This window comes from Balaenoptera borealis (assembly GCF_965194805.1).
Source record: "Balaenoptera borealis genome assembly, chromosome: 5".
Taxonomy (NCBI): domain Eukaryota; kingdom Metazoa; phylum Chordata; class Mammalia; order Artiodactyla; family Balaenopteridae; genus Balaenoptera; species Balaenoptera borealis.
In genome coordinates, this window is record NC_138862.1 from 35283137 (window position 1) to 35296845 (window position 13709).

General features: G+C 38.5%; 1 protein-coding gene across 3 annotated transcripts in view; it reads right to left on the bottom strand.

The window, feature by feature from the left end:
* Nucleotides 1–13583, bottom strand: part of GBE1 (1,4-alpha-glucan branching enzyme 1) — a 284943-nt gene extending 271360 nt beyond the window's left edge. Inside the window, exon 1 of one of the 3 annotated variants that reach the window (XM_082392426.1) lies at nt 13192–13583. In XM_082392426.1, coding sequence (XP_082248552.1) covers nt 13192–13343 — 152 coding nt within the window. In that variant the 5' untranslated portion in view covers nt 13344–13583. The remainder of the gene's footprint in view (nt 1–13191) is intronic. The other 2 variants (XM_082392427.1, XM_082392428.1) reach the window with 2 other exon arrangements.
* Between the last annotated feature and the right edge of the window lie 126 nt (nt 13584–13709).

Consider the following 13709-nt stretch of genomic DNA (forward strand, 5'->3'; position numbering starts at 1 on the left):
TTGCTGTAGCTTTGTAGTATAGTTTGAAGTCAGGGAGTCTGATTCCTCCAGCTCCATTTTTCTTTCTCAAGATTGCTTTGGCTGTTTGGGGTCTTTTGTGTTTCCATACGAATTGTAACATTTTTTGTTCTAATTCTGTGAAGAATGCCACTGGTAGTTTGATAGGGATTGCATTGAATCTGTAGATTGATTTGGGTAGTATAGTCATTTTCACAATATTGATTCTTCCAATCCAAGAATATATTATATTTCTCCATCTGTTTATGTCATCTTTGATTTCTTTCATCAGTGTTTATAGTTTTCTGAGTACAAGTCTTTCACCTCCTTAGGTAGGTTTATCCCTAGGTATTTTATTCTTTTTGTTCCGAAGGTAAATGGAGTGTTTCCTTAATTTCTCTTTCTGATTTCTCATTGTTACCATATAGGAATGCCAAAATTAATGCACTAACTCAGTTTTGAACTGACGTTGGGATGATGCCATGCCTTGCTCCTCAAAATATCATCTGGGAAACAGCAGCATCGGCATCACCTGGGAGCTTCTTAAAAATGCAGAATCTCAGACCCAATGCACGTAAAATGATGTTTACATAAATTGTAATAAAAATTGTTATTGTGGTGATGATGATAATTTATTAGTAGAGTTGTCAGAAGTCTCTTTTGGATGTTTAGTGCCTCAGACCCATCATAGCTAGTAATCATTGTAGAATGAACAAGTCCTCAAAAGTTCCACTTTACTTTTCTGTTTAAAGTGGGTAAACTAACAACTTTCATCTCGTAATATCTAACCAATTTGTTTGGAAATTGACATGCTTGGATTTCTACTTATTAATAGCACAATGAATCCTGACAAACATCAAAGTAAATATTAAGACTGAAATAAAACCAAAGGCTAATTTCAGTTAGATAAAAAGCAACTAATCTTGGGAAATATTAGCATTACCTTTGTTAAGATTTAACAAACTCATTTCTACAAATGAGAGTATAACATGAAAAGTTTTTGGAGATTTACCTGTCATTTAAGTCAAGTAAACAGACACACCAAATGAATAAAATATTATTTTTCAAAGCAATATTTTTAATAATGTAGAACTGATGAATATATGATACTAACAAATGAGTAGGTTCTAAGTAGAAGACATGAAATAAGAAAAGCCTTGGAAAGTCAAATTTAAGTTACAAATTCAATCTGTATAGATTAATATCTATATATGTTTGGAATATAACTCAAAAAAATAATTCTATAACATGATAAAAATATACAAATTATAAACCAGAAAAACTCTCAAGTAACTACTTGAAAATAAATTATTGTATCTTTCACAAATGTTTTTCTCCAGCTTCCTGAAGTTTGACACGCTGCTTTATGATAATAACCAAAAGTTAAAATAAGATCTTGGAAATAAGAAAACTGACAGGTTAATTAGTTCCCACTGCTGTCAATAATCTATAGTATTTATAAAAATTGTCATTGTTCATATATTTCAGTGAGACCTGACTAAAGGCTTATTTTTTATTTTGATCAGGTGGCTCCCCAATATAAGTCTGTCATAGTTTATGATCTTTAAAAAAAAATTAAATATCCTTAGGAAACAAAAAAAAAACCTTCAACTTAAACCTTAAGCAAAAATTAACTCAAAATGGATCATAGACTTATATGTAAAATGTAAAACAATAAAACTTCGAGGAGAAAACATTAGGGGAAATCTTCAGATCCTAGAGCTAGACAAAGAGCTCTTATACATGACAACAAAAGTATAAACCATACAACCAAAAAAAATCAATAAATTTCATCAAAATTTAAAACATTTGTTCTATGAAAGACCCTGTTAAGAAGATGAAAAGGCAAGCTACAGACTAGGATAAAATATTTGCAAAACAAATATCTGACAAAGCGGGGCTTCCCTGCTGGTGCAGTAGTTAAGAATCCACCTGCCAATGAAGGGGACACGGGTTCAAGCCCTGCTCCAGGAAGATCCCACATGCTCCAGAGCAACTAAGCCCGTGCACCACAACTACTGAGCCTGAGCTCTAGAGCCCGTGAGCCACAGCTACTGAGCCCGTGTGCCACAACTACTGAAGCCCGCACACCTAGAGCCTGTGCTCCACAACAAGAGAAGCCACCGCAATGAGAAGCCTGCACACCGCAACGAAGAGTAGCCCCTGCTCGCCACAACCAGAGAAAAGCCCAAGTGCAGCAACGAAGACCCAACACAGCCAAAAAAGACAAAATAAAATAAAATAAATTAATTAATTTAAAAATATATCTGACAAAGTACTTGTATCTAGAATATGTAAAGAAATCTCAAAACTCCAAGGTAAAAAAAAGAAAAATTAATCCAGTTAGAAAATGGACAAAAGACATGAACTGAACATTTCACCAAAGAGGATATAAAGATGCCAAATAACACTGTAAAAGACTTTCAACATAATGAGCTGTTAGAAAAATGCAAATTAAAACCACATTGGCTTATCACTACACACTTATTATAACAGCTAACACTTTAAGAAACGTATTACCAAATGCTGGGAAGGATGCAGATAAGCTAGATCCCTCATACATTTGGGAATGCAAAATGGTACAGATATCATGAAAAACAGTTTAGCAATTTCATACAAAACTAAACATACATTTGCCATAGGACCCCAAAATTACACTTCTAGGAACTTCTCCCAAAGAAATAACACCTATATATAATAAACATATCTTAGCTTCACTGCTATATTTTTAATAGCCAAAAACTGGAAACAATCCAAATGTCCTTCAACAGGTGAATGGATAAACTGTGGCACATCCATTCAATGGAATAGTATTCAGTAACAAAAAGGAACAAACTATTGATATATGCAATTTGAATAGATCTCAAAGACATATACTGAGTGAGAAAAAAAAAAAGCCAATCCATGCTGGAGAGGGTGTAGAGAAAAGGGAACCCTCCTATACTGTTGGTGGGAATGTAAACTGGTACAGCCACTATGGAGAACAGTATGCAGATTCCTTTAAAAACTAAAATTAGAGCTACCATATGATCCAGCAATCCCACTCCTGGGCATATAACCAGAGAAAACCATAATTTGAAAAGATACATGCACCCCAATGTTCACTGCAGCACTATTTACAATAGCCAGGACATGGAAGCAACCTAAATGTCCATCAACAGAGGAATGGATAAAGAAGATGTGGCACATATATACAATGGAATATTCCTCAGTCATAAAAAAAGAACGAAATAATGCCATTTGCAGCAACATGGATGGACCTAGAGATTATCATATTAAGTGAAGTAAGTCAGAAAGAGAAACACAAATATCATATGATATCACTTATATGTGGAATCTTAAAGGGTACACATGAACTTATCTACAAAACAGCAATAGAGTGACAGATGTAGAAAATAAACTTATGGTTACCGGGTTGGGGGGGCAGGGTGCGTGTAGTAAGGGGGAGAGGGATAAATTGGGAGATTGGGATTGACACAAACACACTACTATATATAAAATAGGTAACTAATAAGGACCTACTGTATAGCACACGGAACTCTACTCAGTACTCTGCAATGGCCTATATGGGGAAGAATCTAAAACAGAGTGGATATATGTATATGTATAACAGATTCACTTTGCTGTACACCTGAAACTAACACAACATTGTAAATCAACTATACCCCAATAAAAATTTTTTTAAAAAGCCCATCTTCAAAGATTACATATTCTCCGATTTAATTTATATAACAGTCAAAAAATGAAAAATATTATAGAAATGTAAAACAGATCAATAATTCCCAGAGTTTATGGATAGAGGGAGTGGGAATAGTATAAGTATAAAGGAATGAAGAATTCCCTTGTGGTGATGGAATGGTTCTGTATCTTCACTGTAGTGGCAGTTACATTAATATATACTTGTGATAAAACTGCAAAGAAGTGCATACAAAGACTGTTGAAAACTGAATAAGGTTTCAGAAACCTTATTCAGAGTGCATTATTGATACTGCAGAGTGTATCAATGTCAATTTCCTGGTTTTGAAACTGCCATACAATTAAGCAAGATATTACCACTGGGGCAAGCTTGGTAATAGTACAGGGGCCTTCTCTGTACTATTTTTGCAACTTCCTGTGGTTTATAATTATTTCAAAATAATTTTTTAAACCTAGTCTAACACAATTTGCAATTCTCTAAATTCACTATATTTTTTAATGTCCTCTAAAGGTACCTTAAACCTGCTACAACCAAACTTCAGTTTTGATAACACTCTTGTTTCTCTGTATTTCCTGCTTATGTGTTGAATTTGTGAGTAGAGGTTTCCCTTATACTGCATGGATATCAGATAGTTTTCAATAAAAGGCATTTTAGGGAAGTGAACAAAAAGAGACCCATTCGCTTCACTACGCTCCTGTGCTTCACTAGCAAGCACAACTTACACAACCAAAAGAGCACTGCCAATTGAAATGGCCAAGAGGATGGAAGACTCCCACATGTAAACAAAAAAATGCACAAATAAGCAAACAAAAATATGAGAGATTGTTAATGCTGAAAAATGAGAACTGGAGGGGGAAAAAATGCTTGGAAATGACGAATATGAATTTGTTTGTGAATCTCTAGAATCAAGGAATAATAATCAATCCTCTTGAGAAAAGACTGTAAAACAATGAAAAAGCAATGGTAACTCACACATTAGCTACTCATGTCCTCCAAACAGTAGCCTAAAATGATCATGGATAATAGACCTATAACCTCTTAGGAAAAAAAGAAACTAATATGACCCCACACACATTACTGATCTATTCTGACATCAAAGAGGAATCATTATGCTGTCTTTACAGTCCAAAGAGGAAAAAAAGAGGAATCCCATTCTTCCACAAACTGTTCTTTGGTCTACTGTCAAAGATGAAATACTGGGCTTCTCTGTGATGATAAAATCTTATATTTATACGGTAAGTCTGTAGCAGGTATGTTCTGAAGAACAAAGCTTACACATCTTAATCTTTTAAAAGAATAGAAAAGTATAATGTGAAAGCCCATAAACTTGCATGTAGTTAGGTAACAAAAGACAATTCATGTTTTAAAGACTGAGCATCAACTGTCATCTTTATTTTAGTTCTTTTCTTCTTTCTAACCCCACAAATACAATATTCTCCAAATAACTTAAAAATAAAGCAGATCATTTTTGAATGAGCCCAAGAGAACATGAAAAAATTAGTAGTAACTGACAAACTCATTTCCTCTCAAAACATCCTATTTTTAAGAGTAAAATACCTATGAAATTAAAAAGAGAAGACAGCGGTGCTCCCCAAATCGTTGGGCCAGGGGGCTGAAGCGAAACCAGACAGGCTCATTTTGGACTAGAGCAAGCAAAAGTGTCTGTATTTGTCCCAAGAAAAGAATCCAGAGAAATACAGATATCCAGAAATACAAGGTAGAGCAAAGTGAAAGCCATGCCCCAGAGTCTGGTGATATGGTACCAGAGGGTATGAGGGATGTGGTACAGACTTCCCTCAGAAGTGGAAATGCCTGGATTCTGCCCAGAAAGATTTGTACACAGATATGATATTGGGGAACTACAACATGGTATCACTGGGACTTTTTATCTTTAGCCAGACATTGTCTCCTCATTGGAGCAAAGGAAAGAGCCCAGGCAAGTTGTGACAGATGAGACAAAAAGGCATTTCTCAGGAAGACATGCGTACAACTGAAAGCCTTGATTATGCAGGCTCACTTTCAGCTAAGGATGGCCATGCCATGGGACAGCTCTGACGAATAATTTGTAAACTGAAAGAATGAGATGGAGTTTACAGGTAAACTAACTTATGCTTGGCTAAAATGGACATAGTGAGTTAGCTTGTACTCCTGCTAGGAAGACAGATATGGGCCCTAGATATGCCCAGCCATCTTCTAAGCATTAGAATCAAGACCATATGCTAAGGATAGTAGAACCAAAAAGATAAATGATGAGTCAATGCGAAGGCCCAAACCACTTACCCCCACTTTCTTTGTGAGAAATACAAACCTCTATTTCCATAACTCACAGTTTGCGGGATTTTCTGTTCTTTGAGGGTATGTTCAGTTTCTGTTACATACACCTAAACGCGTAACTGATTTTATCACATTCAGTAATAGAGAATGTAGCTGTGTTATGCAGCTATTCATAATTAAATATAACCTATGGCTACTTGCTTATCATTTATGAAAATAAAAATAAATTATATTGATGATATTGAGTAACATACGATTTTATTAGTAAAAGAAATATTTCTCACTGCTAAATATTTGGAAAACTTCAAGGTTATCTATACAAGAAATATATTTGCAGACTTGGTTTCTGATTATCACATTTTAGATTACAGACCTAGAGCATATACCCAGAAACTGGCTAATTGTAATTTATCCTTCAATGGATCTATTAAAATACACATGAGTATTCCATTCCTTTGTTTTATGTATCTCATTGCAAATTCAAACATACTGAAAAGAACTGAAATCATCAAATAAAAAAAGAGAGGATAAAACAGACAAGGCAAGACATGGGATTTAAATTTTTTTTCTTATTAATAGGTCATAAGTTCAGATTCCACTAGATAATTCTTTCATTTGCAAACTTTTAAGCTGTTATTATGTATTTTTTCTTCTTATTTTCAAAGTCATTCCTGCTATTAGTAAACTCGGTATGACCATTCCTCCAAGCATCCAGAGTTCAGGAGGAAGAAAATCCCTGCAGCTGTTTGATGTCCAAGAATATGAACACTTAGCAGTCAGATGAAAGAAGAGAAAAGACAGAAACGGAAGATCAAGAGAAGAGTGATTTGGGGTTTCTGCAGGGTAGCACTTACCTCTCTCAATAAAGGGAGCTTTGTGCTCATTACGTCCCAGAATTCATCTTGCCTTCAGCTTGTAGTAAACTGGCAACTGCCTTATCATTTCCTCTCCAAATTAAGGATCAAAATTTAAACATATTCTTTTCTTTCTCCATTAGATTATGATTAAAATTACCACCTCCTCACCTCATTCACACAAATGCACTACTAGGAAAGAGAAGGAACCCCTTAAAGTAAAGATGCTGTTAAGCAGCAAAATGAAGAGTTGTGGGGAATTTCCGGTCAGGTTATTTATCTGATGGTTGATTTCAGGACACAGGATTAAAGAAGCAATATCTTTACATATATTCCTCATCCTCAAGAAACCCCTATAAGGTGGGTCCAATCCATATTCTTCCAAAAAAGAAACTGAGGTTCACAGAGGTTGACTAAGTTGCCCTCGAATTCGAAGCTGTTTAGCATTTACGACAGCTAAAATTCAAGCTTCATCTTGCTCTTGTGCTTTGCAACATGGACACTCAACCATATGTTTATTTTTTTTCCATTTCACATGTGAAGCAGGTAAACTTAGGATCTCAGCTATTATGATCTTTGAAACATCAGAAATCAATCAGGTAAGTCACCATAACTTAATGTCAATTGTATAATAAATTAATGAATGTAGATTGTATAACAACGTGTGTTTAATGTAGAATTTTGCCTTCTGTTGATGTACTAGGTTCCTGTTACCCTAAACACAAAACAGAACAGGGGCTGCTCTTGGATCTTAAGCACAAAAAAAAAAAAAAAAACACCTGGATTCTAAACAGTAGTGAGCATCTACTGATGAGTGGACATCACTACATGAAGAGAATCTACTCTTCTGTAAAACAGTAAAGTTACTTTAGAATGAAAGGTAGCTGAGAGCAGCAATTCTCTCCACTGAAAACCCTTTCATGTTTTCCTTTAATATCTATAAATGTATAATTGAAGTTTTACACATGCTTTTAAATAGCAGCAGCATGATATGCTTATCAATCTAAAACGATAGCACATTTCACAGGGTCTGTGTTATCATCTCACTGACTAACTAGGGCCAGCCTGGTGGGAGCTGAACTGAATCCTCTAAGAAGTTACCACACAGAGTCATTTCTCAGGAGATGGTGCAGCAGGCGCCAGAGCCTAAACTAAACCAAATGCTCCATGGAGTCATTTTAAGGCACTTTGAAAATAAGAAGAGGTCACAGCCTCTTGCCCATCACTGTAAAGAATTCAGGAGTGACTCTGGAGTTAGTACAGACCTCAGCTGCAAGGCACAAAGGAATCTACTACTAGTACAGAAGAGCAGGCCAGGTATGACTTATAATTTTTGGATTCTTCTTTGCCTTCTAGAATCATTGACATTTGACTTTTTTCAGAGCCTGCAACTTGGCCAGGCACTGAGAGAAAAGTGCACCATTCAGCTACAATATAAAATTTCTGCACCACGAGAATCAGTTTTTGGTGTGGTTGCTATTACATGAAATCTAAACTACATTCTAATTCTGATTAGATACCAGTGTAAAAGCTATTTTCATTTCTAACAAAATAGAGATGTTCACTGTAATTGTGATACTTAACACACTTGAGCTCACAAAAACCTCTCTTCCTATTCTTGAGCATGCAATTTGACCTGAGGCTCTCTTCAAACTGAATATTCCTTCAGTGATTAAACCCTTAGTCTCTGTGGAATATGGAAATATCTAATTAATAACAAATTTCTTTATTTTCTCTGGTTATTTTTAGCTTTTTCCTTGAACATACATTCCCCTACCCGAGACTGCCACACATAACTCCTGACAACTACTGCTTCTTCTCCTTCTGTCCATCCTAGCATTCCTAACATTTTTAGCTTAGGGTGAGCTTACCTGAGACTTACTAGTGTAGAAAAGAGAAAAACAAAACACTATACCGTTTCCTGTAGGCCAGGTACAGTTTTACAGACTGAGAATATAACAGTGAGCAAACAATATAGACAATGTGCCTACCCATAGGAGCAAATAACCTAGTGGGAGATACAAAAGAGCAGAAACACAACTTCATTACAGTGGATGATCACCCTTACAATACAGGTTTTCAAGGTGGTAGGTAAGAGGTGCGAAGAAGGTTTAGGATGGGAAGAAGTCAGGGAAGGCATTTAATATATATCTCTAGGCTGTGTCCTGAAGTACATACAGGCACTAACAAGACAGAAGCAAAGTATGCATCAAGCAGAAGAAATAACATGTACAAAAGCCATAGCTGGACCCATGGCTAGACCAAAACAGGTGGCATCCAAGACTGGATAATATTCCGGCAAACTTCAAATTGATCTTCTTTAAACATTTGGTAAAGATCTATTTTATGGGGTAGAGAAAAATTATTTTCTATTAATAAAAATTAAATATAGAAATGGGTTCCCTTTTTAATTCATTTCTACTAAGCCAAAAGCATCATTCTTCTGATAAAGATCAGAAAATGTTTCTAGTTCTTGACCTCTCCTGCCTTTTACTCAGTGATCCTTCTAGACTCCTTACTTCTCACAAACCTACACAAAATAAAAAATGAAAATCTTCAGTATTTAAGAAAGGACTACATGTGTAAAACAGGTATCATGTTTCCAATTTATTCTAGTGATATTTTAGTGCCCCTTATAGAATAGCCCCCAGACATCCTAGCTACCTCTTTACACTTAGCCCCCTTCTGATTAGGTGGTACAGAGTGAGAAGGAGGATCCAAAGATGAGGCTAAAAAGGTAGACAGGAACCAGATAATACAGAGTTTTGTAGGTCACGAGAAAGAGACTACGCTGTACCTTAAAAGCCATGGAATTGTTGAGAAGATTTGAAAAAGGAGACCAACTGTGAGGCTGTTTTTATAAACCAGGCTAGAGATGCTAGCAACTTGAGTAGGAGGAGAGCAGTAGGAATACAGTGTGGCATATACTTGAAAAGTAGTTAGGAGCTACTACTGACCAGACTTAGAGATAAAAAGAAGGGGAGAGGAGTAATTAAGGATAAGTCTTAAGTTTTAGGCTTGAGTAGTTGGTAGAGGAGGATAACACACACTGAGATAAGGTATAAAAGGACAATCAGGCTTGGGATGAAACACCCTAAGTTCAGTTTTATACACATTGAGTTTTACACTTACAGTACATCAAAATGCAGATATTAGATATATAAGACCAGGAGACTAAGACCAGGGGAGATTTAGGGTGAAGCTAGATGTGGGTAGCCTCAGTACATAGATGGAATTCATGGGATGGATGAGAATGCTTAGGGAAAGTATGTGTATAAAACAGAAATACATAAAGGAACCTAGGGAAGAGCCCTGAGAATCTCTTATATTAATGATCTGAAAGAGGCTGAGGAGAAACCACCAGAGAAAATGGAAGAAAAGCAAGAGTACACATCATGGCTTCAAGGATCTAATAAGTGGTCCAAAACGTCCAATGCTAGAAATTAAGAGAAAGAAAGAGGTATTCACTAAATTACCAAGAAGTCATTTTTTGTGAACTTGTTGGAACAGTTTTATTAAAGAAAGATTAATCCCAGTTGCAGCAAGCCATGTGAATAACTCACCACAACCGAATCTCGGGGTCTTCATCTGTAAAACAGGAAAAACAAAAATACCCACACTTCCTACCTTGTAGTTTTGTTATTAGGGTTAAATTAAATACTATAACATATGTAAAAGTTACTATATAAACAGAGGGTATAGACAAGTGTTACTGTAACTGTGTTGTTCATCCTCCTGTTCACAAATGTCAGTTTTCTGTTCCACCCACGTGGTCGATAAGTCACATTTGACTTACACTGGCCAATATGTGTATCAGCAGAAGTGGCTGATTGCTTGGCAAAAGCTGTAAGAAATAGTGCATAGTTCAAAATGTTCTCTGTTCCTTGCCCCTGCCACTGTAGAAGCATGTTTCAAAATGAAGACTTCATCAGCCTAGATCCTTGAATGATTGCCATGAGTAGAGCCTGACTCACGCTGACATGTAGCATGGGGACAAATAATGTTGTTTTAAAACACTACGATGTTGGAATTATGATACAGCAACTAATTGCAGCACAAATAACAGGTGAAAAAAGCAGGAAAGCCAAGAGGAAAATCCTATCTTAGAAGGTAATCAATGAGACATCACAGGGCCTGTCACCCACGCTAATGTCTAATTTTTATTTTATGGCACGGAGTAATTCACTAACCCTCACACTTGATTCAACATTCCTACAGTTACAGAGAAGGTAAACAAGAACAAAGGTACATAATGGAATTTCTAATAAAGACACAGTGTTTGAGAAAGAATAAGACAGTCCATCAATGAGAAACTGCCTCCCCCATCACCATTATACTGTTATTATTTGTACCCTAAATTTTCTTCACTCCTTAGTAAGCATACTTTGCATCTATGTTTGACTGGTTGTATATTTGTGTTAGGCCAAAGACACACTGCCTAAGTGGGTTATTAGAAATGAACGGAAAATAGGAAAAGTAATCAGGACCATACTTAACGAAGGAGAAATTCTTTAATTCTTCAAATGCTAACAGTAAAAGTTACTGCTGCCAAACGCCAAATTACTATTTGATATGCCTAAAGGGAACATGTGTGCTGGAAAATGGCAATTACTCAGAACCAAGGCCAGAAGTAGAATCCAGGTCAGAGTGAGGCACAAGGACCCACTGGACCAGCCTTTTCATCAAGAACACTGGACTGCTCCCACTTCTTTATTCTGGCCTTTGTCCCTCTCATTAGTTCTGACAAACCATGAAAGAGGATCAAAACTGCTTCAATCCCAATGGAGCTGAAGTGAATTACATGAAAGAAACACTTAACAAGGGAGGTTTGTCTACTTGTAATCATTTTTTTAAAACAGAGAGGGGAGAAACGGAGACAAAACATTTCCACAACTCTGCTTTTAGAAATGTCTTACGTGTCATTTTACAAAGCAACCAAGTAAATTAGTGTCATCAAAAAAGTCGGACCACCATCTTTTGCTCTAAATTTTTTTACTATTTCTAAACCAAATCCAATCCTGAACAATGAAGATCATACACTAAATTTCTTTGAAAGCACATATTGTAAACACTGAAGGCAATTTCACAAGGCTGCTCCCCGAATGGCTTATATAAAGGCCCAACATCTGATTAACTTAGCAACAGCTCAAGGTGACTCCTTTGAGGAGGGTCCATGCATTAGGATATACAAGCTCTGGAATGAAGTGTTGTGTTCAACTTTGTGTTCCTTACTCTTTGTTCCTAAAGGACCCTTAATAAACAGTTGCTGAATTGAGTACAGGTAATAAGTGACAATGCCAGGTCATGAACCTAAGACTTTTATTTTCCCAAACTCCAAATCAACCGTGTTTCATTACCCCCAATGCTGCTTCTTGCCAAGTAACTACTAGAAGTTTTCTATTACTTGAAACTGTGACTAGGTATTCTGTTGCCATGGTAATTTTCAAGTGGCTCTGCTAAAAGGGCAGAAACCATTAAATCGCAATGTGCTTATCTCACAAATATAACTACTATAACTAGCATAACAACTATTTTAGTCTTAAAAATTATACCTTTTAAGTTCAGCTGACTACTGGAATTATTATCCTAGCAACTTCAGCATGATAGGAGACGAGCTAAAAGTAAAGCATACTAAATGGGCCTCTAGAAGTCTGGCTTTCCTCGCCTTTCTCCAGCTTCAGGATGGCAATCCCCAACACGGGTTAGTACTAGTCAATGATGGCCCAAGGGGTAAAAAACAAAGACCAAGATAAGCTTAATCTTCTCTGAGAGGGGGAATATTAACAAGGAAAGAAAAGCTGCCTGAAAGAATCCTATATAAAATCACAGTATTTGCTATAAAATAAGCGAGAAGGTTTTAAAAGCGCAATTACACAGGCCGGGTGTTATGCACACGCTAATTCACAGGACCACTCTAGTCCACGGAAGGGTCAGAAAACCTGCAGTGCAGTTGCCTAACTCCGCATCAGCACCTGAGGAAACGGGTGCTGGCAGCCAAAGCACACACCCAATGGCGCAAAACTGGCGATTCGAAGGGAGGGGAGAGGGATGAGGAAAGTTTATTCAGCGCTTCTGCCTCTAGTCCGGCGGCAAGAGTTGTCAACCCGCAACTCCGGAAGCCATTGAACCCAATTACCGGACTCAACTCGTCGCCCAAGCCCGGAAGTTGCTACCCACCAAGGTGGGGGGGCGGGGCCGGCGGGGGTGGAGCCGGCGAGGGGCGGGGCCGGCACGTACGAGCGCCAACGGGCGGCCCTAGCCGCAAGCTCGCGGCTGCAAGGCGGGCTGCTGGGTTCTGTGGAGTGGGTGAGGGGGGGCAGTGGGGGGGGCGGGGGGGAGTTGGGGGACAGCACCAAGGTGGGGCTGTACCTGCGCTGGAATTCCGGAGCGAAGGGCTTCAGGTACGGGTCTGCCTCTAGAAGTCGGGCTAGTTCGGGCATGTCCGCTAAGGCAGCGGCCAGCGCCTCCTCAGAGCATTCGGACCGAGCCTCCCGAGCCGGGTGACCCGCCGAAGCCGCCATCTTCCGCCGCAGCCCGAGTAGCCGAGGCCCGAGAGGGTCGAGTGGAGCGGGAGCGGGAGCTCTAGCCGGGAGGACGCCCAGGCGAGCTGAGGCAAGCCGCGGAGGCCCAGTTCCCTTTATAGCGGAGAGGACGGCCGCCTGTCCCCCTTCTCCCCCCCGCCGGCAGGGAGGAGCAGGACCCGGAGTGATCCCCGGACGCACGTCCCGAGAGGGGAGGAGGCGCCCAGGCCTCTCCGCCTACTCACGCGGCTCGCGCGGGAGGCCGCGGAGACCTGCCCCTTCCTCCCCCCGCGTCTCTGCCCCGGTTCCCAGGCCACCGCAGGAGGCGGTCCCGAGCGGACCTCGCTCAGCCTTGACCTTTCTTAC